This window comes from Chelonoidis abingdonii, chromosome 22, assembly GCF_003597395.2.
Source record: "Chelonoidis abingdonii isolate Lonesome George chromosome 22, CheloAbing_2.0, whole genome shotgun sequence".
Taxonomy (NCBI): domain Eukaryota; kingdom Metazoa; phylum Chordata; order Testudines; family Testudinidae; genus Chelonoidis; species Chelonoidis abingdonii.
The window spans coordinates 16,160,637-16,186,833 of NC_133790.1; the positions used below are offsets into that span (position 1 = coordinate 16,160,637).

The following is a 26,197-nucleotide window of genomic DNA, read 5'->3' on the forward strand; positions in this document are numbered from 1 at the left end:
CTGTCTTAAGAAACAGTAGTGTGTTTTCTTTGGTCTGTTTATAGACTAGTGATCTGTGCAGAGAAATATGTGTTTGTTTGTTTTTAGTCCTCTGTACTTGCAAGATGCCAGGATACTTGCCCTAGATACTCATATCCTCTTTAGAAGGGGATTAATGTTAGATCCTCAGAAGTTTGTGTCTATGACACCCTAATTGTGGCTTACTATCTATCCCTTACAGGAGATCAAGATTAGACTAGCAAGTGGAAAACTAGTCAAACTCACAATACTGTTGTTGTCTAAAGATGCAGTTACCAAAACAGCTTGTGCACATTTAGAAAATACAGTTATTTGTCTTGTCTTTGGAAGAAATACAAACCTCTCAAAGTGCTTAGAGCAAAATCAGTTGTCATTAGATATCACAATCTATGCCTAATCCTGACAGGAGAGAGAGCAGAAGTTCTTGCCCATTTTCTCTGAACTTCATGGATATGCTGAGTAAACTATACTGGGGAATGGGAATAGGGTATACTCCATGCTGAATAGCTAGCTCTCTTTTGTTGCTTTAGCTGTGACAACTATCCATTTATTTTCCTGTTTAAAGTAGTTCTGTGGGTTGGTGCATGTGGAAGGTGCTTGATCACAAGAAATTGTTCCCTTGAGATGTCTGTAAATCTCTTGGTAAAGAATATTTAATTTCTGAGGATAATAAAGTCAGCCCATTACTTTCTTTCCTGGAAAACAAACATCAGTTCCATTATATGCCCGTTTTTGAGGAATTCAGATAGCTCCTAGTTCAGTGTTTTGTGCATAGCAGCTATTTCTCTGTCAGATGGCAAGTGAAATTTGTTTAGTTCTTTGTGGTGAGTCTTTCACAAAGCTAAAGACTGCCCAAAACTCTAGCTAATTTAAACTGAGTAATTTAGTGGAGTTGGAACATCTTGTAATTTCAGATTCACCTCTCTATAAACGGGTGATTTATAAAAAATCCTAACTCTTTAAATTTGTGTGGTTTCTGTCTCCAGTGTGTCTGTGGAAAGCTCTATCACAGGAACTCATGATGAAATGTTGCAGGTCCTAAAAGAAAAGATGAGACTTGAAGGACAGCTCGAAGCACTGTCATTAGAAGCTAATCAGGTAGAAAATTAATCTGAATTTCTGTATTTAATAAACTACAGTCATACATTAATTAAAATTTTAAAATAGCTCCCACATTGTGTTTGTAGAGAGGTGGTTTTCATAAATGTTGCATAAGATAGATAAAAAAGGCTGTTTATTTTAAATAAAGCTTTTTAACTCTGAAGGTAAAAAAAAACCCAGTAAACCAGACTGAAGTGGTTCACAAAAGAGAGAATAGAGAAAAAGGAATGTAAAGAAGTAGTAATAAATGTTAAGCCAGTGGTGGGCTCAACATATATTAAATATTTGTGCTTAAAGTGGGTGGCAATTTCAGACTTCTGTTTTTTTTAAAAGAGAAATGGAATGAGAGAGATGTTAAGGACAAGTGAGTGTCAAACAGTAGGGGACATCAGAGCAGAGGAATGATCACTTGCAAGCATAAGATGGGTATTTAAAGCAAGACTGAGACCTTTCAGTGTCTAGCAAGCTATCTTAAGTACCAAATACCTGTGTCAGTCTTTTCTTTAAGGATGCTGTCTAGTTTGTATGGACTTTTGTCTACATTTTTCCTGCATATTTGAGACATTTATTAAATACAGTGAAATTTTTTCTTATTTTACATGGAAATGTTATCTAGCGGAGCAAAATGTGTTTTTGGAGCAGCTGATGCTTTTAGACAGCATATTGATATCTCTATCTCTCTTGCTAATGCGCTATATTTATTTATTAGTTTCTCCTAAAATTATTTTTTATTGTTTGGACTTGGTCAGGCACTTAAAGAGAAGACTGAGCTGCAAGCCCAGATTGCAGCTTTGAACATGAGACTTCAGGCTCAGATGGAGCACAGCCAGAGCAGCCAACAGAAGCAGGATTCTTTGAGCTCAGAAGTGGCTACCTTAAAGCAATCTTGCTGGGATCTGGAACGAGCTATGGCTGACCTGCAGAACATCTTGGAAGCCAAGAATGCTAGCTTGGCTTCCTCAAATAATGACCTGCAACTGGCAGAGGAACAGTACCAAAGACTCATGGGAAAAGTTGAAGATATGCAAAAAAATGTTCTCAGCAAGGATAACACAGGTGAGCTAATGTAAACTTGAATCTTGAAAACTTATCATCTTTTTTCTGTTCCACAAACAATTTCATTGAATCTTACTACTTATGTGCACTATCAATTACTGATGCAACTACCTTGCAAACAAGAAAGTGATTAACGTGATGTGTATCATGATGCTGCCTACAGGGTCTTACTGGATAGTATTTCCATCTTAAGACAAGGAAGAAACTGATTTTCAGTTTGGTACATTCAGCATGAAAAAGGAAGGAATAGGGAGAAATTATTAACTTGTATCTCATTGATATCAGATTCTTAGAGATTTGCATGATTATTTATTTTATTATTACTATTTCTTGTTTTGTGTTACAGGAGTTCCCCTAATGTGCTAGGCACTGACCAGATGCAAAGGAAGGCACAGTCAGAGTCTGCAGTCTAAAAACTGTTTGACAATTCATTAATTTTTTTTTCGAAAGGATAAAAGCATCTAGTATCCTTTCCATCTCCCAGACATGTGCATGCTCCCAAATCTTACTTATTTTGTCCCTTTATGCTTCTAAGGAACTTGGAACATGCGAAGTGACCTCTAAAGCCATTTTCTGCTAATGACCCTACTTCTGTGGGGCCTGGAATTGTGGGAATGGATGTTCTTTGTTATATAGGCACACTTCCATTAAGAAAATGTTTAAGGTTCATTGCTACGCTTCAAACCATCAGAAATTGGACATTGAAATAGCATAGTTTTAATTTTTTTCCTCTTTTTAGTACACAGTCTACGACAGCAAATGGCTTCTTTACAGAACCAGCTTCAGCAAGTGCAGTTAGAACGGACCACACTGGCCAATAAGCTAAAAGAATCTCAAGCAGAGATCGCATTGCTGCAAAATGTGCGGCAGTGGTACCAGCAGCAATTGGCAGTGGCACAGGAGGCACGTGTTAGACTACAGAGTGAGATGGCCAATATACAGGTAAATGTGTGAACTTTCCACACCCTCACTGCTTGCTTTCTTAACGTTAGCTTTAGCCAGTAGATAAATTATTTTCAGACTTTTAAGGAGGGCCAGTCTCGTTTCTGTATTTATGTAAGACAGGGATTCTCAAACGGGGGGTCGGGACCCTTCAGGGGGTTGCAGGGTTATTACATGGGGAGTTGTGAACTGTCAGCATCCACCTCAAGCCCCATTTTGCCTCCAGCATTTATAATGGTGTTAAATATATTTAAGAGTGTTTTTTTAATTTATAGTGTGGGGGGGTCACACTCAGAGGCTTGCAATGTGAAAAGGGGGTCACCAGTACAAAAGTTTGAGAACCACTGATGTAAGGTGCATGATTAGCTCTCTTCCTTTTACCTGTCATTGTTAGGTATTACTACTTGTCTAATACTGAGGCATAAACTTAATCAATGCACTTTCTGAAAAGCTTATTAAGCTTTCTCATGGATGTAGATCTGCAAAGCCTTTAGGTGACAGCTAAGGCCCAGGTAGACTGAGTCCTCTTCTTTGGAACTTTTTCATTGTCAATGCATGTTTTGAGTATTTGTATTGACTTTTTCTTCCTGCAGGCTGGGCAAATGACCCAAGCAGGTATGTTGGAGCACCTCAAACTAGAGAATGTGTCATTGTCTCATCAGCTAACAGAGATCCAGCACAGATCCATCAAAGAAAAGGAACGTATTGCAGCACAGCTGCAAAATATTGAGGTGAGGTTGTCAGTGGCCTGTCTGAATTGTGTTCTGTTGTTCAAGTTTTGTGTTCCAGTTTAGTGATCACCATATTTTCAGATTCAGGAAGAGGGTATTTACACTGGTAAAAATGACTTCACTATGAGTACGTTCAAATTGCTGTATATCTTACATTATCAAAGAGCCTTTTCAAATGTACATCCCCAGAAGGCAAGTGTTACTCCTCCAGATTTTAAAACTACATGAAGAATCTTGCTAGTTAAAAAGGAAACTGTCAACCTCTATAGGTCACAAACTTACCTACATAAAGAGACCTTGTTGATAGGCCTAAATATAACCCCCTCTGATTAAAGTAAAATGGGACTGGGACCTGGAGTCTCAAGAGGCCATACTTTTACATCTGAGATTAGCCCAGCTATGAGACACATTGGAAAACTTAATGAACCACAGTTTGGCCACCCTGTTGTAAACAGTATACGTGCGGGGGATGTCGCTCTGAATTATATGCAGCTGATAAATTCTACTGAGACTTGAATCTTCATTCTTGCACTCTGATATTACTAAATACTGGGAAACCCAGTTAATATTGTGGATAATCTAAAAAATCTTACTCATTTTAGTGTTGGTTAATAGTTCAAGAATGTTATCCAAAAACAAAGGCTGGTGGCAAAGATTCGTATTTGCTATTGTAGAGTAATACTTGTTGTTGTTTTTAAATAGAGGAGTGGGGAACTTAAACGAAATTGGTAATATCCTTAAAAGGCCGTCTGTGAAAATCTCTCATACCCCAGGCTTATTCTTCCTGTCCTCTAGCAGAAAGATTAATAAATTTTTCAAAAGTACCTAGGTAACTTACATTCCTAAATCTTGTTTTTTGAAGTGACTTAGGAACCTAAGACCCACTGAATCTTAATGAAATTAGGACTCAAGTCACTGAAGTTCTTTTGAAAATTTTATGCTGGGACTGCAGAAATGTTTGGTCTTTCCTTCTGTGGTAGCTTATCAATTTTTTTTTAACATGAAAAGCACTTAGCGGAATTCAGTCTCTTATGAATGTGCAAGATGCACCATAGTCATTCCAAGGAGTGTGTCCTAGAAGCCCAGTAATCTTCAAATACTGAGTGGATAACTTCACTGAGGGCTCCACGAGTGTAACACACAGAACCGAATAATGTTTTCCTATTTTGTTCTCCAATATTTTTTCTGATTTTTTTTAAATCCATTTCATCTGATATTTTTACCATTTTCCTAATTCCTTTGCAAATACTTCCTGCTTTTTCTGTGCAGGCCGACATGTTAGATCAAGAAGCTGCATTTGTACAGATCCAGGAGGCTAAAACCATGGTGGAAGATGACCTGCAGAGAAGGCTGGAGGAGTTTGAGGATGAGAGAGAACAACTGCAGAAAATGGCTGATTCTGCAGCAACACTGGAACAAGAACTGGAACAGGTAGACTTGATTACTGGATAGTTTCCCAAAGGCTTCTAATACATGGATTTTCAGTTAATGATGTTTAAAGTGACTGCAATATTACTCTAAAAATGGCATGGAAAGATAAGCATGTTGTGTGTCTCATTGAATTCCAGCTCAGACTTGCTCAGTTACTTGTAACAAGAGTTCACTTCTACCCACCAGTCCTTCCAAATCTACCTGGTATCAGAAAGTTAAACCATTTATCTTTCTGGCTTGTGCATCCTTAACAATAATGAAGATTTGGTAATCGGAGCAAAGTTAGCAATTCTTTTGATGTGGGAACTAGAATAGAATTGAGCTTCCTCTCTCTCTGATTGTAGTTCTGCAGTGCCAAAAGAACTAAATAATAGTAAAAGTTAGATGTGCTAGTGGATTCTGCAGATAATAATTCTGCATATATGCAAGGAATGCAGCTCTGTTGTTAAAAGTTGTCCTTTTAGATAGTCATTTTCCTGAGTGCAGCATCACTTTACCCCAGCATTTTGTAAAGGATTTAATTTTATGTTGCTAGAAGATGTTGTTGTGCAGGGGAATGGAATGAGGATCTGGTGCGTGATAGAGCTCAATGTTATGACCAAAAAGGATATCTAAGGGTAATGGTATCTTAAGCAGAAGCTAACATGTTTATATGCACACTGGACACTTAATTTAAAATAGAAATTAAAAAAGTCATGAAGTAAAACATGTAGCCTTCTAGGATTGTCAGCCTGACCAATGTCTGCTCTCTCGTGTTCTAGCTGTTGCACAGAATGACCCCAATATAATCAACACTGTGAACAGAGAGAATCAATGAAACAGAAGATTGCCTTCAACTTTCTTTACAGTTATTTTCTATTAGTGCCTCAAAGATACTAGGGTATTTTTTTAAAAGTACCTTCTTATATAAAAGTATATTTTGTAGTTTTAAAATTCATCTGAGATGGATTAAATCTTTTAAAAACTATTTTTTTCTTCAGGTTAAATTGACTCTGCATCAGCGAGATCTGCAGCTTGAATCTTTACAGCAAGAGCATCTAGTGCTCATGAAGCAGCTCACCTTAACCCAAGAATCATTGCACACCAAAGAGCAGTCCCTTAATGACCTACAAACTCAATATGATGAGCTGGTGGCCAGGTTAGAGGAATTCCAAGGTGATGTTATTTCCAAGGATGACACAATCCAATATTTGCAGAATGAGAAGATTGTCCTAGAGGTAGCTCTGCAGGCAGCAAAAGCAAGCAAAGAAGAACTTGATGAAGGAGCAAACGTCTTAGGTGAAAGTACTGAGGCAGCATCAGAAATCTTGGCACAATTGAGACAAGAAATAGCTATAAAGTCAAGCCAGGTAATGAATTTCTAAAATTATTCTGTTGCAAATAACAAATGTAACTGTTGACACAGGCTTGTCATAGAGCCAAATATATGGCTGGAGCATTGCAAACTAATGGTGTTAGTATCATGTGCACATGAACTTTAAGATCGAGAGAGTGAAAATAAATCTAGCTGTTTTATGACTGTTCCCCAATAGTGAATATTGCTCATTGATTCTGTTTATATCAGTGGAATGTTTCCCAATTATTGTTGTTTATCTGGGTCTGTGCTTCTGGATTCATGAAGTTTATGCAACTGAGTTATTCTTGCATCTTAAGGATTTAATAAACTAGATTTGTTCTTTGTCAAGAGACAGATTCAAGTCTGATATCAGTTTTCAAAATTAATAGATTTATATTCTTTCTTTTTGTATAAAGTACACTTTTGGGAAATAGTATTTTTAGTGCACTGTGTTAATGAGGCAGTCTCGACCAAAAAAATTACCCTATGCATACTGTAAGGTTAGATTCTCTGTGGGCACTCCTTTTGGAAGAATTAATAGCTGCTTCCTAACTTAAAACATACCTGATCTCATTTTTGTCCATTACTGTATGCTGACAGTGGTTCCCAGACTTGTTTTTTCCCTGTACCAGTTTACCAGACCAGGTTTGCTGTCTACTTATGTTCTGTTGCGTGTGCTCTAATCCACAATGGAGCTTCAACTAAACAAAACTATTGTCATAAGCAAGTTTGGACCCACAGTTTGTGTAGTGCATCCCAAACTTGAGAGAAAGGTAGAGCATCTACATTTCTGCTGGAGGCTTGTACTGGAACAGGGTTCAAACAAGGTTCAACAAAGAACTAGATAAGTTCATGGAGGATAGGTCCATCAGTGGCTATTAGCCAGGATGGGCAGAGATGATGTCCATAGCCTCTGTTTGCCAGAAGCTGGGAATGGACAACAGGGATGTATCACTTGATGATTATCTGTTCTGTTCATTCCCTCTGAAGCACCTGGCATTGGCCACTGTTTGAAGACAGGATACTGGACTAGATGGACCTTTGGTCTGACCCAGTATGGCCATTCTTATGGGACCCAGCAAAGATTTTCCACTGAAGGTAGTGTGGGGGATTCTAGAGTATTGGTCACAGAAGGCCAAAGTACCTCTGCTGGTATATGCAGTATAAAAACATTTTTGTAGCTCTATAAATTATGAAGCACCTGCTATTTATTTTGATTTTTAACTTGAGCATGTAAACTTGAATCTGTGTCATCTGGATACACGATATAGAATCTGATGTATTCTAAAACGTGCATGCCCAGAAAGCGGGAGATGCTGCATTCTTGATGGTGGTGTTGGGAAGATTATCATTCTGAATCTGTCTCAACTATTTAGGTATAAAACAATTTATTATTTGCATTACGGTAGTGTCTGATGCCACAGTCAGGATCAGGGCCCTTGTTTGTCTAAGCACTATGCATATACATAACAGAAAGACAGTTCCTGCTCCAGAGAATTTGTAATCCAAGTAAGGCAACATGTCCGCATGTTTCTCTAATAGGTGGAAAATCTGCAACAGGAAAGTGCCAGCCTGAAGAAACAGACCCAAAAAGTAAAGGAGCAGTTCCTACAGCAAAAGGTGGGTATACATAGCCATTTCAAAATTGTCTTTAAAATGAACAGAGATTGTGTGTTGCCGAGAAGGCATGTACTAATAGGTTAATGGCATCTTACTTCCTAATGAAAATGGTATTATTTTAACTGACAGGCCACTATAGCAAATAGAAGGAATGTTGTAACACAATTCATTGTGAGGTATATTTCTATAGGTTATACAATGATTTTTTTTTTAAAACTGTAATTGACATAAAAGCCGACATGTAGGCCAAATCATGTTCTCATTAAAGTCTGGGAAGTTTGTCACATGGACTTCAGTTGGCCTACAATATGTTAAGATTTCTCTAGTTCATTTGTACTAGGTGACAACTTTTTCGGCAATACCCAATTTTTTTATAAAAATGAATAACTCTTCAAGTACGTTAAATTTAATGCAACTGTATGAAATTCTGTTGGCCTGGGGAATTTTAATTTAAAAGAAATAATTTGTTTTACTCCAAATCTTGTTTGGAATTATATAGAATATGATTCTAATTTTAAACCAAAGATGTACCAGGACTTCAGATGTCCCTTATAGTGGCACTGTTGACTGTTACCATTTGCTTCCCTATTAGTCCAACAGTTGTTTTAGAAATTGTGTCCTGGTGGATATCTCTCTGATTCTGACATGTGCACTAGGTAATGGTGGAAGCTTATCGAAGAGATGCAAGTTCAAAAGACCAGCTGATTAGTGAACTGAAATCTACAAAGAAGCGGCTGGATTCGGAAGTGAAAGAATTAAAACGAGAGCTACTGAAACTTCAAGGTGAAAAGCAATCCATTGATGCTGAACGCTCAAGACTTCAGAAGGAAGTATCCCAGGTTCACCAGCAGATGGTGGAGTTAGAAAGCCACCTCCAGTCAGTGCAAAAAGAACGAGATGACATGGAGATACAGCTACAGGTAAGGAGTAAATCTAGTGCAGTTATATCTAGGATAACACACATTTGAGCTGCAGCTAATCCTATTAATTATTGAGGTTTTGTAGTTAAGAGTAATCTTTTAAACTAAGGTTACCAAATATATATTGAAGGCAGTTGTATGTTACTTACTTTTGATGGTTAAACTGAATCATGATGTATTGCTATGTACTGGTACTATATTAACCCATATTGAAGTCAGTGGAGTTACATTGATTTTATACCAGTAACAAAATGGAGAATTAGGCTGCAGCTGTGACAGAGATGTGCTAGGGAGGCAACACTCCTAGCTCCCAGAGTTGTCAGGAAGTGCAAGTGTCTTATTTTGCTCAACAACAATCCTTCATGTTAAGGACTTGTATTAGCATATGCTAAGGGAACTACTGCCCAGTCTGTAGATGTCAGGAGAGTGACTAGAATTAAAAAGGAGTGGGGAAGGAGACTGTTTGGTACGTGGAAGGAAACATACTTCCCCTCTCACCCCCAATCCTTGTCTATAGAAAAGGAAATAGTTTTGAAAATTACCACATTACTTTGTTGTTGATATATTAAACTAAACCTTACCATAAACTGGTTGCCAAATAGATACAAAAGAGTCCTGTTTTTACCATTCTGGTACACTGTGTGTGTGTAATATAATACACACACATGTATATAGCAAACCGGAATGAGAATTTCTTTTGTGCTTACTGTATTTTTTCCATTTTTAAATTCTTCCTCCCTCACCCTTTTTTCCTCCTCAAGTCTTTGCAGATTGATAAAGAACAAATGACATCTCTTGCTGAGGTGAATGAGGTATTAAAACTACAGGTAGAACAAATGCAAGAGGAAGCCAAAAAGTAAGTCAGATTTTTACATAGCCAGAATAACAGTAGCACTCACTATTCCTGTTGTGCTTTTTTACTTAAGTGAACTGTACAAAAATTACTGTTTAGTTTTTTCCCCTACCCTTGTATGGCAACTGTATTTCCATTTTACAGCTGGATAAACTACTTAACATCTGTGCCCCAATGTAGCCTGGACATGGAAGTTGTTGATAGGACAGAAACTCATGAGTTTCAGGTTCACAGACCTCTCCTCTGACCATTTCTCTTTATTTCCAAGCTTTGTGGTATATGGCATGAGGCCAGAGGCACCTGAACTTGTACAAATAGCAAACTATTGCTCACCAAAAGTGGCTTTTTGCAATTGGTATATATTGAAACAGTTGTGTCACAGATGGCAACATTAATAAATCTTATTTTTTAACAATACTGTCTTTCATAAGCACTAAATTGAAAACCACAAATATTAAGTGTTACTGTGGCTGTAGATGTGATGGGAATGGGATGGAAGTAGACATATGTAAATGAATATTGGGAAGGAGAAAGGGAGCAGTACTACGGAATCCACCACTGTAAAAGTACAGGGCAGCCCTGCACAAAAGTGAGTTTGACAAACATGGAGAAGTTAAACTCAGGAGTAGTTTTCCATTTCATTTACATATATCTACAGCAATGCTGCTCAAGTCTTGTACTCTCTTGTTGCTGATGCACAAGAACAGTGGCATCACCAAGGACTGACTATCAAATCAGAAAATGGCTTTCTGCAATTAATGTACTTATTTTGTGGAGTAAACAACTTGGTATTGTCCCTTAATATTTGAAAAACGTGGTTTATGTTCTAAGCAAAAGCTTTAGTTGTTCTTATATCAGTCTATTTGATGTAACTTTGGGAATAAATAGCTTCTTTGGGAATTAGTATCATGTTAGGGGTGTTTGCTATGATCTCTCAATAGAGTTTTGTTAATCTAAAAGTTTAATTGTTTAATACAGTTTTTAGGGAGTTCTCTTTGTGCTTTCTTATTCTAGGGCCATCACTGAACAGAAACAAAAAATGAAGCGTCTGGGGTCAGATCTGACCAGTGCACAGAAAGAAATGAAGGCAAAACACAAAGCCTATGAGAATGCAGTTGGCATTCTTAGCCGCCGGCTGCAGGAAGCCCTCACTGCAAAGGAATCTTCTGAATTGGAGCTGAGCAAACTAAAAGCACAAATCGCTGATGGAGGAAATAACCAGGCTTCCCATGTAGGATGATGTCCTGTAACTTTGTTAGTAGAGAGAGAGGATTATCTTGCATTACTACTAAATACTTAAAGACATGGCCTTACCTATAGGTTCATTTATCATACAGAGAAAAATTTTGGTAATGAGATGATCATCTTTGGGCAGGATTGTATTTTACAGGGTTTTACCTTCTACTGAAAACACTGCAAGTTTTTCTGTGTATCTATATTAATTTATAGCAACAACAAAGCTTCATTCCTGTAGCCAGCTATGAAATCTTCTTTCAGGACTTAAAAAGTTAATAACTGTGATACTTTTCAAACTAAAATAAACTTGAAGCTTGCCCTTTAGCAAGCATTTAAGTCTGTAGTAAAGATTCCATATGCTACGTTTCAGTCATAGGGGAATTCACTTAATGTGTGCCTTGATTTATTATTTACTGCAGAAGTGGTTTTCTTTAAAGTATTATTTAAATATTGTGAAGATACTGCCAGTTTCCAATTTCCAGATCTATAGTCCATGTGCCAGTGTCTCAAACTGTGAGAGAATTTCCTTATCAAAAATAAGGAAAATGTTTTGGCAATCTCTGAATATATGAGTAAAATAAACAGCCAACTCCCAGTTATAGCCACACTTCAGAAGGAGTGTCAGCCTTAGCCCTGAATTCATGTTAATGTTCCTGTTATTTAAGTGCAGGTTTTCAGTATTTTCTTCTTGTACTGAAATATAATGAAGCCTTTTTTACTTATTAACTAATAGTTTCTTCTTTGCTTGCACCAAACATTCTGTCCTCCTTTAAATCCCTACTTAAATCCAACTATTTCCCCATAGCTTTCAGATGCTAAAGCTCTTTTTTGATGTTGTGTGAAGTCTGTTCTCTTATTATGTATATTGTCTCTGTCAGTGACAAGCTTCTCAAGGCAGAAATGTGACTTTTTATATGGTTTATATGGCATCTATGATGCAATATAAATAAATTCATTAAAAGAGTAATTTCCATTGTAGCAAAATATGAATCTGTTAAATGTAGTAAGTTTTTTCCCCCATCCGACCCAAAATATTGTCCATTAAAGCACTTTAAAATTCTACCTGTTGGAGGAATAAACTTGTTAAAAAGAACAGTTGCTTCTGCAAAACAAGTGTTCTACTAACTAGACTTCTGATGTCTCTGCCTTTAGGAAAGGATTCAAGCTTTGGAGACAGAGTTGCAGGCTGTTAGCCACAGTAAGATGATGTTGGAGAAAGAGCTTCAAGAAGTAATTTCACTCACCAGCCAGGAGCTTGAGGAGTACAGGGAAAAAGTGATTGAACTTGAGGATGAGGTAATTGCCGGAGTTTTCCTGGCAGACAGGGAGGTTCAGTGTACAGCCCAGGGGGAAAAAGAGGATTTGGGATTGAACTGTTCAAATAAAATGAAAGTATGTTATAATCTTACAAAAGGAAGAATGTGTCCACCACACTTGCTAATTTTGCTGCAAGCTGCCGACTCCTCGTGGTTTTATTGTGCCCTTATCATTAATAGTACGATTTATTCACCGGTATTTTTAGTAAAAGTCATGGACAGGTCACGGGCAATAAACAAAAATTCACAGCCCATGACCTGTACTTGACTTATATTATAAATACACCTAACTAAATCTTGGGAGTGGGGATGCTGCTGGGGGGGCACCCCAGAAGCCATTGCTGGGAGAGCTCCGGCGAGGGAGGGGCAGCTGTACCAGCTGCCAGGGGCCACCAAGCAGTGGCTGCTCTGGCCGCCCCAGAGACTGCTGCTCAGGCAGTCTCGGGGGCCAGCCACACCGGCCACTGCTCAGGTGGTCCTGAGGCTAGCTGCCTGGGGACCGCCTGAGCAGCAGCCAGTGCAGTTGGCCCTAGGACTGCTCCAGCTGCAGTCGGTGTAGCTGACTGCTGGGCCGCCCCAGGGACTGGCTGCAGAGCCATTCCAGCAGCGGCTGCTGTGGCTGTCCCTGGGGCCACTTCAGCAGTTGGCCCCGGAGCCAGCTGCTTGGGCAGCCTTAGGGTCAGCCACACTCACCGCTGCCCTACTTACAATACAGGAAAAAAGAGTAGGGGTGAAAGAAAAGAAGCTCCTATATGAAAGAGACCAACTAAGCCTGGTCAAGAGATGCTGAGTACCCAGGACTCCCATAATTCACTGTTGAAACTCTTAAGGTGGCACTAAAAATATGCAGGATTGACCTCTCTACCATCAGTAGCTCATCCCTTCTTTTCTTCTCCTATGGACAGTACTTACGCCCTCTACTTCTAGCCAGCATTTTAATCTCCTGAAGAAAATTAGAATAAGAATGTGATTGAACTAAATTTTAGAAGCATCTGTTGTGAAAGTTGGAAAATTTTTCTAACATCATACGCACAAAGCAGTCATCATGTTTGATGAGTCTACCTCACAACTGCTTATGGCAATAATATTGTGATTTTATTTTTTTTGGTTGCAGCTTCAGGAATCTAGAGGTTTCAGGAGGAAGATAAAACGTTTAGAAGACATAAACAAGAAGTTGGCCCTCGAACTGGAACATGAACGAGGGAAGCTCACTGGTCTTGGTCAGTCTAACACTGCTTTGCGGGAGCACAACAACATCCTTGAAACAGCACTAGCAAAGAGAGAGGCAGACCTGGTACAGCTGAATCTCCAGGTATTCAAAGCATCTGACTTTTTGATGTGACATTTTTAGAAGAGAAGGTTAATATTCTTCTGATTGCAGAAGGTACAGGGACTGGATTACATATGTAGATTTTCATTCAGAATACGTGTTTAAAGAAATGATGTGCTTTCTCCAGGTCCAGGTCTCATGTATCTTACATTAGAATAGTAATATAGGTGTGGCAGACATGTCATTAAAAAAAATCCTGCTGGATTAAATTAAGAACTTTCTCAGCTAAAACATTAACGAAAATTTGCAAAAGTGAAAGTGACAAATTTAATACAGCTCTTGTTAGCATATATCTTGTACCACAAAGATCTGATATCATTGTTGAACACAAATATTAAAATTAGTAAGATCAATATAGCACCTTCACCATCTCCAATCTACATTTACCATCACTGAAATATAGCCATTTCAGGGGTGAGAGAGCACTGTGCAGTGAGAGTGAATAGCAGTAATGGGAGGGGAAGTTTTGCCAAGGATTCTCAGGCAAACTCTTACTCTTTCATAGGTGCCATGGGATCTTTAAAATGTGCAGAAAAGATCCACATGCCTAATACATTTCATGTTACCTACTTCCTTTGGAAGGTTTTGTGACATTTTTTGTTTCTGAAAAGCAGGTTCTGTCTGCACCCTACTGTATTGAATTCTGAAAGTTAAATAACTCAGCATTTGTAATTCACCACCACCTCCAAGGGGGAAGTTGGGGCGGAGGGACATTCCTCCATCTCTGTTGAAACTTAGAATTCCCATGTTTTCCTCATTCCCCAGTGCCCTTGAGACTCTGTCATGACAACAGTTCTTCCATCCGAGGAAGTCCATTTAAAAGCATCATTAGACTCTCAAGGCTATGCAAGGAGAGGCATTGACCCCATCACTAGATAAGGCATGTTTCTACAATGCACCCAGCTCAAGGTGCAGGTGGGGGGAGTTGACCCAAGGTGTGTGAATGAATGATTAAAATTATACCTAAAAACAGGGATAATATTTTATTCAAAGCCAGCCTTTTAATAACCCTAAACCTTCATTTTTTAAAAATAGTTAACACTTCACATCTTACACAAAACTGCATGCAAATGAACAATACTTCACTGGTCAGAATAGGTACTACTGCCTTTTTTTCCCCTCTGCCCCCACCCCAAATCTTCTGGACATTGTGCACAGACCCTGTGTGTGCCATTGAACCTCTGGTTTTGTGATACCATAGGTTCAAGCAGTCCTAAAGCGTAAAGAGGAGGAGGATCAGCAAATGAAACAACTTATTCAAGCCTTACAGACTGCCTTAGAAAGAGAAAAGTCAAAAGTTAATAACCTTAAAGAGCAGGTAAGGGCTTGGATTCTGCTTTATTACTTCCCAGGTGATTTAAATACAAAATATTGAATAAGTAGCAAATTCTGTTTTATGTGTGCGTGTCTCACGCATGTATCGTCTCTACCTTTTTATAATCCTGTAATACTGGTCAAATGAAGAGAAGCTGTCTATTTTGCATCTGTAGGTTGCAGCAGCCAAAGTAGATGCAGCACATAACCGTCGTCATTATAGAGCTGCTGTTCTTGAGCTGAGTGAAATTAAGAAAGAGCTACAAGCCAAAGAACTGCTTGTCCAAGCCCTTCAGGCTGAAGCAGACAAACTACAGTAAGTACACAGTAATATATACTAAACACTAAGTTTCTTAGAACAAGGTGAATTAAATGGTTGCAATTTATTAAGAAATCTAAGAACTACTTATGTATTTGAATTTTTGGCTTTGGCCCTCTGGTCTGTGTGGAATTAGTCCTGTCTGAGTCTTGCAAAAACACTTCTATTTTCTGTCTCATGATTCTTTTACTGTATCTGGGGTACATCTTCTTCAGACCATCTTCACTTGCACTTCTTACAGTTTTGATACAGATGAACCTTGCTTCATACACTAGATGAGGTTAACACTCTACTCAGTCTCTTGACTGTTGCACATCCCTGAGACCTTAATTGCAGGATGACCTTGATAAGCAAATGAGGCTTCAGCTGACTGTCCACTTTCTTGGTATATAGTAAATTGTTTTGTTGTGTGGGAATTTGAACTGGCTGCCTGCTGCTGAACATACTAGTTATTCCATCATGTTCCAGTCTTCACTGGAACAACCCCTAGAATGCAGGCTGTGAAAATTTGAAGTACAAGACCTCAATGAAGCTGCTAATGGGACTTTGAGCTCTTCAGAATGATGCTTTTTTTTTTTTTTAAATGTCAAATAACTTCATTAAGGCTTTGTCTAAACACACATTGTACTACTTTAACTATTCCAGTGTAGTTCCATCCACTATGGATAGAATAGTTTATTCCAATATGAGAAAGGGAATAAGCTATGCTAGTATAAGCACCTTTATACAGGTATAACTGTGACCACATTAAGGGTTGTACCCATATAACTATTTTGGTAAGAATCACACTCCAGCTGAAATAGATATACCAGTACAAAAACCGTGGGTAGACCAAGCCTATTCCTCCCTCCCCATAGAATTAACTTGTCATCTCACAGCCTCAGTTTTGCAGTTAACACTGATATCAATGCCAGAATGGATCAATATGGGAACTGCTTCTTTTAAAATATCCTACTAACAGCTTTCCCTTCATATGAAACATTATCAGCCATCAAGACATTTGTAAAGAAGTATGTAGCTATATAACAATATATTTATCTTACTGAAATTCTGCATTTTTTGGCTAACATCCAGGGGTGAGCATATAGACAAAGCCTGTCAAAGAAATAGTTCACCAGACTTTGCTTCTGAGTTTATTAAAAATAGACTATTTTGTGCCTCAAGCTGATAATCTATATCACGTGCTGTTAAATATTTCATCTTATTAGTTATGTTATAAAGAGATAAAATTACAGATAATGGCAATTTGAGATTTTCTGCCACTTCCATTCTAGGGTTCAGGATGGAAAACATTCTCAAGAAGTATCACAGTTCCAGCAAGAGTTGGCAGAAGCCCTGTCTCAACTCCAGCTTCTACAGAAACAGCTGGATGACCAACTTAGCAAACAGCCTGTTGAAAACCAGGAGGTAAAAGCTTCTAGTTAATTCCTTACTCCCATACTACATAAGTCATCTTCAGGAGCATGAAACAGGTGGTTTAATTTTTGAATGATTTTGTTTTAATCAGCAATCTTAAAAAGTGGGAGATTTTTGCAACAAATAAGTAACAGTTAAAATACTCATCAAATTTGTGATTGATTGCTCCTGTAGTGAATTTTAAGGTACACTTTTTTCCCCCTGTAGGTTGAAGACCTCAAATGGGAGGTGGAGCAGAAGGAGAGAGAAATCCAAACACTGAAGCAGCAGTTGGATATGACTGAGCAACGCAGTCAAAAGGAGTTAGAAGGAATACAAGTAGTATTACAGGTACTTGATCTGGCCTGTATGACTCTGATAGAAAGGTGTTTCCATTGAAGAGTAAATCTACAGTAGGAGAGGAGATACTTAGTAGGATAACACTTAGAGGGATACTAAACTTAAAAAGCAAAGTACTGTACAAGTGTTACATATAAAATTGTAGATGATTAAAACTGAGATTTTTTGAGTCTTATCAGTTTCCATTTCATTATTATGTTTGCTTTTTGTACTGAAATGAGCTTGGACAATCAGCATAGGCTAGTCACATGTTTCTAATTGGCTTCACTTTCTGGTTCTTCTGCATGAGCACAATGCTGCTGTGCCCAGTTGGCAAATAATAGCAGTGGAGTGTGGTGTAGGGGCGGTAGTTACTATTGAAATTAAAGAAACAATGGAAACATTTCTGTTGGGTCTTGTCAAAACTTACTTTTTACAAAATCTAAATCTAAACTTCACATAACGGTGCCCCTTCAAGAAACCTTGCACTGGGGAATTATCAAACAAATGACTTGATAGGAATAGGTACTATCAGACTTGTAGATAATTGTTTAAATGATGCCAGTATCTATCGCTGCAAGGAGAAGCAAGAATATGCTGTTTAAATAGGTCGTCCTATAGCACTCTTTCAAAAGGTAAAACATTGAATTAAATGTTTCTGGCTTATATTAGTGGCATATCCTACACTGGCATCTGACTTCAGAATTTAGCATGTAGTTGAAATATTTAAACTAGTAGAATATATAAAACATCTAGAGTCATTCAGCTTGCAGTTCAGTGGTTTTTAGCAGATAAAATATGAACACTATACTAATAAGCTGGAATTTTCTATTTTAGACTGTTTCCCTCACACTGTTTTTAAGCTTCTTTAATGGTTAATTTTTCATTCTTTAGAATATCAAGACTGAGTTGGAGATGGTGCGGGAAGATCTGTCAATGACTCAGAAGGACAAGTTCATGCTTCAGGCTAAAGTAACTGAATTGAAGAACAGCATGAAGACGCTGCTGCAGCAGAACCAGCAGCTCAAGACTGATCTGAAGCAGGGCAAGATGAAGAAGGTATTTAAGTAGAAAAAATACTTTATTTTAAAATAATTGGGAACGTGACATGGGAACAAAGTTTTCTATAGCATAACTTCATGAGAATCCTGATACAATCATAATGTTAGAATTACACAGGGGGATCAGTGGTTTTCTTATTTTTTAAATAGTAATTCCGTGGGATTTGCTGGTTTGTAAACNACATTGAATTAAATGTTTCTGGCTTATATTAGTGGCATATCCTACACTGGCATCTGACTTCAGAATTTAGCATGTAGTTGAAATATTTAAACTAGTAGAATATATAAAACATCTAGAGTCATTCAGCTTGCAGTTCAGTGGTTTTTAGCAGATAAAATATGAACACTATACTAATAAGCTGGAATTTTCTATTTTAGACTGTTTCCCTCACACTGTTTTTAAGCTTCTTTAATGGTTAATTTTTCATTCTTTAGAATATCAAGACTGAGTTGGAGATGGTGCGGGAAGATCTGTCAATGACTCAGAAGGACAAGTTCATGCTTCAGGCTAAAGTAACTGAATTGAAGAACAGCATGAAGACGCTGCTGCAGCAGAACCAGCAGCTCAAGACTGATCTGAAGCAGGGCAAGATGAAGAAGGTATTTAAGTAGAAAAAATACTTTATTTTAAAATAATTGGGAACGTGACATGGGAACAAAGTTTTCTATAGCATAACTTCATGAGAATCCTGATACAATCATAATGTTAGAATTACACAGGGGGATCAGTGGTTTTCTTATTTTTTAAATAGTAATTCCGTGGGATTTGCTGGTTTGTAAAAGGGGAGTTCACTTCTCTTTCAGCAGAATGTCTTTCTTTCTGTGTATTGAAACAACATGTTGCATGCACATGTTTATTCAATGCAACACATCAAAAAAGAAGAGAGAGAAATAATAAACGGTGGGCAGATCTTCTCTCCTTTAGATAATCCCTTAAAAGGGCACATGCTTATGCAGTCTGTCCAACTTCTGGTCTCTTTCACTCATATTTTCAACAGTTAATGGCTTCTTCACTAGTTCTCATATTTTAGTACTTATAAAGAAAGGTACTGTAGTAGTGATTCTCTTTTTTTTCTTCTGCTGACTACTTAGTAAGAGACTCTTTCATGGACCAACTCCCCTTCCAATCTCCCAGTACTTGATTATCAAAATAATTTACTTCGAGAACAGCAGGAAGGGTTTTGCAGATCACTGGTGATCTGCTGATTACATTTTGAAAATCAGTCCCATCAGCCTAGCCCAAAATATCCAAAAGGATTTCCTTGACCTATGCCAGTATTTTGTCTGAACTCTTGAGTAACTTTTTTTTTTTTTTTCTCCATTGTAGTTTAGCTTACCACAGAGGACCAGGGCAATTAATTTAATGCCATACTGTCTCAGTTGCCTACTCATCGGTCCCTTAATAGTATGAGATCTTTGAGACTGTCCCTCTTATCTAGTATATAGAACTGAAGAACCTTTGACTCTACCTCACCTACCTGTCTAGAATATATTTGTTTACTCACAAGTATGACTGACAAACTAGACTGATTCAGTCTGTTATGTAGCTGAGCCTACTCTTTGAGTAACCTTCTATTTTCCTCTGAACTCTGACCGTTATGCAAGTATGTAGCTATGGAGCAGGATTTAACACTATTCCTATGTGGCAAGAGTGATGTAGAGGAACGTGTTTTATTCTTTTTCTGTTTGGGTATTTTGTTTTTCCTTTAAACAGAAGAAGGAACTGAAGGGAGAGACTAATTCTTCAAATCCTGTGACTCCAGTGAAGATTCCTGACTGTCCAGTCCCTGCTGCGCTGCTAGAAGAGCTATTGAAACCACCAACAGCTGTGAGCAAGGAGCCTTTAAAAAACCTGAACAGCTGTCTCCGCCAACTAAAGTATGACACTTTTTTTTTTTTAAAACCACGTTATTTAATATTAAAAATATTTTTTGAAGTCTGCCACTAGTCTGCATCTGCAAGGTGACCCTTGTATTAGTTTTCTCTTTGATGTGTTGCCTGGATTCCTGTCTGCTATAGAATGTTCATTAAACATTCTCATTTTTGTAGCAGTTTTCATATCTCACCCTACAAAACTCCCAAGAGAGCTGTATTGCTAAGAGAGTTACACTCCCTCCCTATCCAAAACGGATTCTGGGATGGCAGGTTGATTGAGTGTGCTAAGGTTTTTGTCAGCTCCTTATTCTCTATTGCTTTCTGCCCCTTCTTCTTCCACTTCATAGCCTTATTTGCTCTCCGGCATATCAGTATGTTCGTATAATGTACATCCAAGTTGCTGTCATCAAGCTGCTTGGGAAGGTTAAATGCCTACACTGAGGCTACAGTTCTGCTTCCTGCCTGACCAGGGGGATGTATGGAAAAGAGCACACTGCAATGTTCCCCTCTCCCTTTGGACTAAGTGTGTCCTCTCCATGTTGCTCTCAGCCCAGGGATTAAGAAACCTGAGTTTCTTGGAGACTTAGGCTATGTCTACACTTAAAACACTGCAGCTGCGCTGCTGTAGTGCTTCAGTGTCACTACAGCAATGAGAGGGGTGTTCTTCCGTCACCGTAGTTAATCCACTTCCCTGAGAGGCAGTAGCTAGGTTGATGGGAAAATTCTTCTCTTGACCTAGCATTGTCTACACCAGGGGTTAGGTTGACTTAACTCGTGTCTCTCAGAGATGTGAAAAATCCACATATCTGAGGCATTAGCTACGCAATGTAAGTTTTCAGCATAGACTGGCTCTCAGTTCCCACATATAAGTGTGTTGTGTTTCCATTATGCTTCAGGTAATTTTGGGTAGATCTCAAACCTCAGAAATGATTGAAATGAATTAGTCAATGATTAATCATGCCCTTTTTTTTTTTTTTGGTAACTAACTTTCAACTGATATTTCTGCTTTCTCTCCCATCATTTTCAAAAGGCAAGAAATGGACAGCCTTCAGCGTCAGATGGAGGAACACACCATAACAGTACATGAATCAATGTCTTCGTGGACTCAGATCGAAGGGCAATTAATGGACCTAACTTCTACCTGTCCTGCAACAGCATCAGGCGAGCAAGAAATTCCTGCTGTGGACATAAAAGAACAGAATCACAATGCTGGTGACAAAGAAGCGTTGAAACAATGACCGTTGTTTTTCATCACAACTGCTTTAAGTGTGTACAGGAATCTTTATCATTATTTATTTCAGTGGATTTCTTTGTTAAAGGCAAAAGCAGAGCAAATGAATGGTTTCAAGGAATCAGCAAAGTAGTGAAATCCATGTTGGGGACAGGGGATAAATTTGGTCCATTTATGAGTCTAGGCAGAATTTCAGAAGAAGGATTAAAAAAATCTGAATTATTACTAGAGAGAGATTCTGGGTCTGGATTTGTTTAATTTAGTTAAGGGATTACAGTAATCTTGCAACATCAGATTATCTCTAATTTTTCACCATCTTGGGCTGCATCCAAATCGTATCTGGAAAAGTAAGTCTTTTTCCAGTTCCAACCAGAGGCACTGGGTCAGGCTTGGCAATCTGAATCCAAAACCTCCACCCTCTTGAATTCAGGCTGTTGGTGTCCGGATTTCAGATTTTGGTTCAAGCCGGCCTCTAGTTATGACAAGCATCATTGCCCTATATTAAAAGAAATGGACTATAAAAAGTTGGTCAGTGTAGACCAGTAACTTTCTTTGGCAATGTTTGCCCAGGACATTGTCTGGAGTGCCTGATTTTCCCTCTTGCATTCTCAGGCCAGTGGGGAGCTTTGTTTCACTGCACAAATGCTTTTTTTGCACCTTTTTATTTAATTTCTGAAGTAGACATCCCCAGTACAGGGTATGTATATAAATAATAATCTGACCTGGAGTGTCTGTTTTAGTTTGAGTATACAGTAAATTAAGATTGACAAGGGTGTTTTTGTTACTGTCATTGTTTAATGTATGACCTTTAAGTTTGCTGTTGGAAAACATTGTACATAGTCCTTACAGAAACTAGCCCAAAAAACCAGAGATTTTAGAAATGTAACTATTTTATTTGTATCTTAAAGACAAAATGATATGCCTATAAAATTATTTTTGTTTTCATTAGCTTTAACTTTTTTCATCCTGCTCCCAAGTGCACATTGTTTATGAATGGGAGCATTGGCACTACTGCAGCCCTCCTTGCAGATGCACCCTGCTTGATCTAATACAAGATGACTGAAGCAATTGCCTTAGAATCACGTCTCCTTTGATCACATCCCTATCCTGTTGACAGTGCACGGATAGGTCATCCCTTCCTCCTCATTCCTCTGGAAGTAACACCAATGCTTTGTTTTGCCTGCTCTACAGTCTGAATCACACTTTGCACATGATAAACTTACATCTAGAGGAATCAGCGGATGCTCACATACATACATGTACTTTTTTTTTTTCCTTGAAAGATACAGAAGATAGGGACAGTTACATGCTCTGTAGTTTGGATTTTTTTGACCAATCAATACAAGTAGATTAAATTACGGAAAAAAATGAGGTTCTTGTGAGATAAGGATTGTTTGGTACTTAGATTTTGCATATACTGAGACGTGTTATCATCCTTATCTCTGTTCTGCAGATGGTCAAAATCCATCTTTTTCTAGAAAGGCAGTTCTCTTTCCTTTGAGAGGGATGCTTTTTTAAAAAATATTAAAAAAAAAAAAAAAAAAAAAAAAAAAAAAAAAAGTTAAAACAAACCAATTTACTTTTTATCTAAAAATTTAGTTCTCTAAACCTCTTTTACTCAATCCTGCTGAACAGTTTGTACTACAACAGTGTCTAAACTGACTGACTGTGAAACTCCAGTATTGGATTCTCTCTTAGCTTTTTGCTAAAATAAAATAAAATATGAAGGACTGATATTAAAGATAAAAGTCAAGGATTTCGGGTTTGAGAGGGAATGAGTGGTTTAATGTGGCATTAGTTGCCAACCATGTAGGATTACTGAACGGTTTTAAAAAAAGCCAAAAACTTTACTGACTCGCCCAGATGTGCTAATGTTTCTATACTACTTAAGTCTTTTATTTTACAGAGTAAATGGTACTGACTAATTTTGCTGCTGTTCATGTCCTTTAAGATGCCTGTATATTGTGCCCTAGGAAGAAAAAAATAAAAATACTGTATTGTTAATTGATCAAGTTAAAACTACATAATGACTAATATATTCAGTGCAAAAATGTATCAGATGTTCAGGTTTTTAAGTAAAATACCATTTGTGCAGGGTTAATATTACTTTTCTGTGTGACAAAATGCATTATCTACAGGTTAAGAATCCATTGTTTTAATTTGTAAGTTTGGCAACATTTGTACAGCCAAAGCATTTATCTGAGATTTGTATTGTACTAGTTATCATAATGTACCCTTTTTCAGGGCAATGCTGCATCTTTCTTATGACTGTTTTAAAAGACAGTGTATATTAATACAACAAAGTAGCCTTAAGTGTATAGTTTTCCTCTTAAGAAAAGAGATAATTATGTTAAGTTGTGAGATACATTATCAGGGCCATCCCTATGGAGGTGCGGGGCCTAGGGCGGAAGTTATGAATCTGTCTCTTCCAGGACTGACCCATCACTTCCAGGACCAACCACGCCGGCCAGTCACACAGGCCTGCAGGGCCTGGAGTGGTCACCCCGATTCACTGTACCAAGGGATGGCTCTGTAAAATTGTTATGTGAAAATTGATTTCTCCTTTTCTCAAACAACCTGTCTCTGAGGGTACCCAGTTCCTTTTTTAGACCTTTAAGATATCACACTTCTTGTTCCTTTAACTTATATTCACCACCCTTTACAAAACAAAAACAAAACCCATCCTCGGGACCGAAAAGGGGTGGATGACACTTGAGGGTGCTAAACCCTATGAAGTGCTGAGGACATCCTACTCCTAGTGAAGTCAGCAGGAGTTGAGGGAATTCAGCATGTCCTGGGAGATGCTCAGCACATTACAGGGCCAGGCCTTCATTTTAGAATCCTTCAACCTTATTCCTTAATTCAGAGAGGTGGTGATTTGTTTTTTAAAAGGTTCTCCCTTCCGCCCTGGGGTTCAGCATAATGTCTCCACAGCAGTCTTAGACCTCTTGTTTCTCAGGCCTGTAAAACTAGGAGTGGGAATAAAAACACTGGTCCCTCCTGCATGTATAAGAGCACTGACAAATAATTAAGAAGCAAATCGGTGCCTCATTAGCATTGGTGTGCTTTTAGAAACTAAAGGAATAATCTCAAAGGGATCTATTTTTGCTGTGGTTTTGCACTGCAATGGAATGTAATTTCTATGTATATTTCCTCACTCCTAGTAGTTGCTATTTCCCCAGCCAAGTTTTAATGATGAAAGAGAAATAAATGTTGCTGTATTGTAAAAAATTTACTAAGTAATAAAGTGGTAAAGGCTGCAGCATTATTTTTCAAAACCATGTATTGTTTTTGTTTTTTTTTAAGAAACTTTCCCAGTTGTCTGTTTAAACCTATGTTGGGAGGAAGCTTTTATAGTTAGTCTCTGGTATTGTATTTTGCATGAAGTTTAATTCCATTGTCTTCCAGGTTACTTGGAAACTTTTGTGTACCACCTTAGGTGGTCAACTCAGTCCTTCCTCTTCTTGTGAAAAGAGTCTGATCCCATACTCTTCACTCAGGCAATACCCCTATTGAAATCTGTGGGAGTTTCATGTGTGTAAGGAGTATAGTATAGTGACCAGAATGGAAATTCTATCTAGGGTATATACATTCATGTATTGTATATTCCTTCTCATATAAGTGAAATTCAGTGTTGTGAGGGTTTAACAGCAATTGAGATATCCCACAGGGTGCATTGATGGTGATTAATCTGGTCAATATAAATTTGATTCAAAGATGGCAAATTTGCTATTGGTTTAATAGATGCACAAACTGGTGATCTATGTTTATTTTAATTTTGGGAGTGAGGTGTGAATTCTTGCATGTCATACTCCCAGTGACCAGAAGCCTTTTTTATGGGTACAGTGTTTTCATTATGAAAGCAGTGACAGCCCAGAGTAACCATTAATGCTAGCCAGATGGGATATGATGGGAGGGAAACATTCTAAATATTGTAAAAGAAATGCTGTCATGTTTTATATGAGATTTTTTTCAGTCATCTGCTGTCTAATTCAATTGTATTTATAAAAGCATTTGTCATTTCAAAAAGTTTGAGTGGATAACCGAGGGGAGGGAGGAGTTATACTATGTACAACTAATAATTATGACCTTACAAAGCATGTAATTAAAAAAAAAATTAAGGTGTGCATAGGAAATCCTTAAAAGTTTTGTGCAATAAACTATTTTTGGTAAAGGGTTTCATGTTTTTACTTTAATAGTGAAATTAGTACACTTTTTTGCAGTAAACTTTTCTACATATAAAATTCTAAAGATGCTGTACAGAAACCTTTTAAAAAGATCTGTTTTATTTTGAAGAAAAATTTTATTGTATATTACTTTACAATCAATAGTTTAAATGTTTCAAGAATCACTGTAATTGTTTCCATTGTATTTAATTTATTGAGAGTGTGCTGAACACGTCAGGAATGATGAAAGATAAGTGGGGTGCCTCTCTCTTGGCTGGATTTTGCTGACATTTGAAGTCAAATGTACAAAACAGAACAGTGGGGAAATATCATGATTTTTATTTAAATACAGACATTTGAAATGAAAAGAAACTAATAAATGAGTGTAACTTGCTTTCAGCATTAAACAGTGTAAGTTAAAGGGACATTGTCAAGCTCTACTTCAAGGCCTCTCATTTAAAGTTGTACACACTGGCTGCTTTATTGTACAGTCATACCTGTACAATCCCTATAAACTCTCAAGGTAGATATGCTGTACATGCCTTGTCCATACAGGTCCTATCATTAACTGACTGTGTCCTGAAACTGTCTTATTATAGTATCAGAG

At 37.8% G+C, this 26,197-nt stretch overlaps 1 protein-coding gene across 3 annotated transcripts in view; it reads left to right on the forward strand.

Annotated features, from left to right (window-relative positions):
* The window catches only part of GOLGA3 (golgin A3), a 39,899-nt gene extending 14,301 nt beyond the window's left edge, over positions 1 to 25,598 (forward strand). For all 3 annotated transcript variants that reach the window (XM_032771203.2, XM_075060038.1, XM_032771202.2), the window contains 19 exons: positions 1,005 to 1,116; positions 1,869 to 2,175; positions 2,915 to 3,117; positions 3,711 to 3,848; positions 5,118 to 5,279; positions 6,260 to 6,628; positions 8,158 to 8,235; positions 8,892 to 9,155; positions 9,917 to 10,011; positions 11,023 to 11,239; positions 12,397 to 12,540; positions 13,675 to 13,872; positions 15,092 to 15,208; positions 15,381 to 15,520; positions 16,798 to 16,930; positions 17,147 to 17,269; positions 18,152 to 18,316; positions 20,033 to 20,196; positions 21,224 to 25,598. In XM_032771203.2, the coding sequence (XP_032627094.1) occupies positions 1,005 to 1,116; positions 1,869 to 2,175; positions 2,915 to 3,117; positions 3,711 to 3,848; positions 5,118 to 5,279; positions 6,260 to 6,628; positions 8,158 to 8,235; positions 8,892 to 9,155; positions 9,917 to 10,011; positions 11,023 to 11,239; positions 12,397 to 12,540; positions 13,675 to 13,872; positions 15,092 to 15,208; positions 15,381 to 15,520; positions 16,798 to 16,930; positions 17,147 to 17,269; positions 18,152 to 18,316; positions 20,033 to 20,196; positions 21,224 to 21,431 (3,337 nt within the window). In that variant the 3' untranslated portion in view covers positions 21,432 to 25,598. The remainder of the gene's footprint in view (positions 1 to 1,004; positions 1,117 to 1,868; positions 2,176 to 2,914; positions 3,118 to 3,710; positions 3,849 to 5,117; positions 5,280 to 6,259; positions 6,629 to 8,157; positions 8,236 to 8,891; positions 9,156 to 9,916; positions 10,012 to 11,022; positions 11,240 to 12,396; positions 12,541 to 13,674; positions 13,873 to 15,091; positions 15,209 to 15,380; positions 15,521 to 16,797; positions 16,931 to 17,146; positions 17,270 to 18,151; positions 18,317 to 20,032; positions 20,197 to 21,223) is intronic.
* Positions 25,599 to 26,197: the final 599 nt, after the last annotated feature.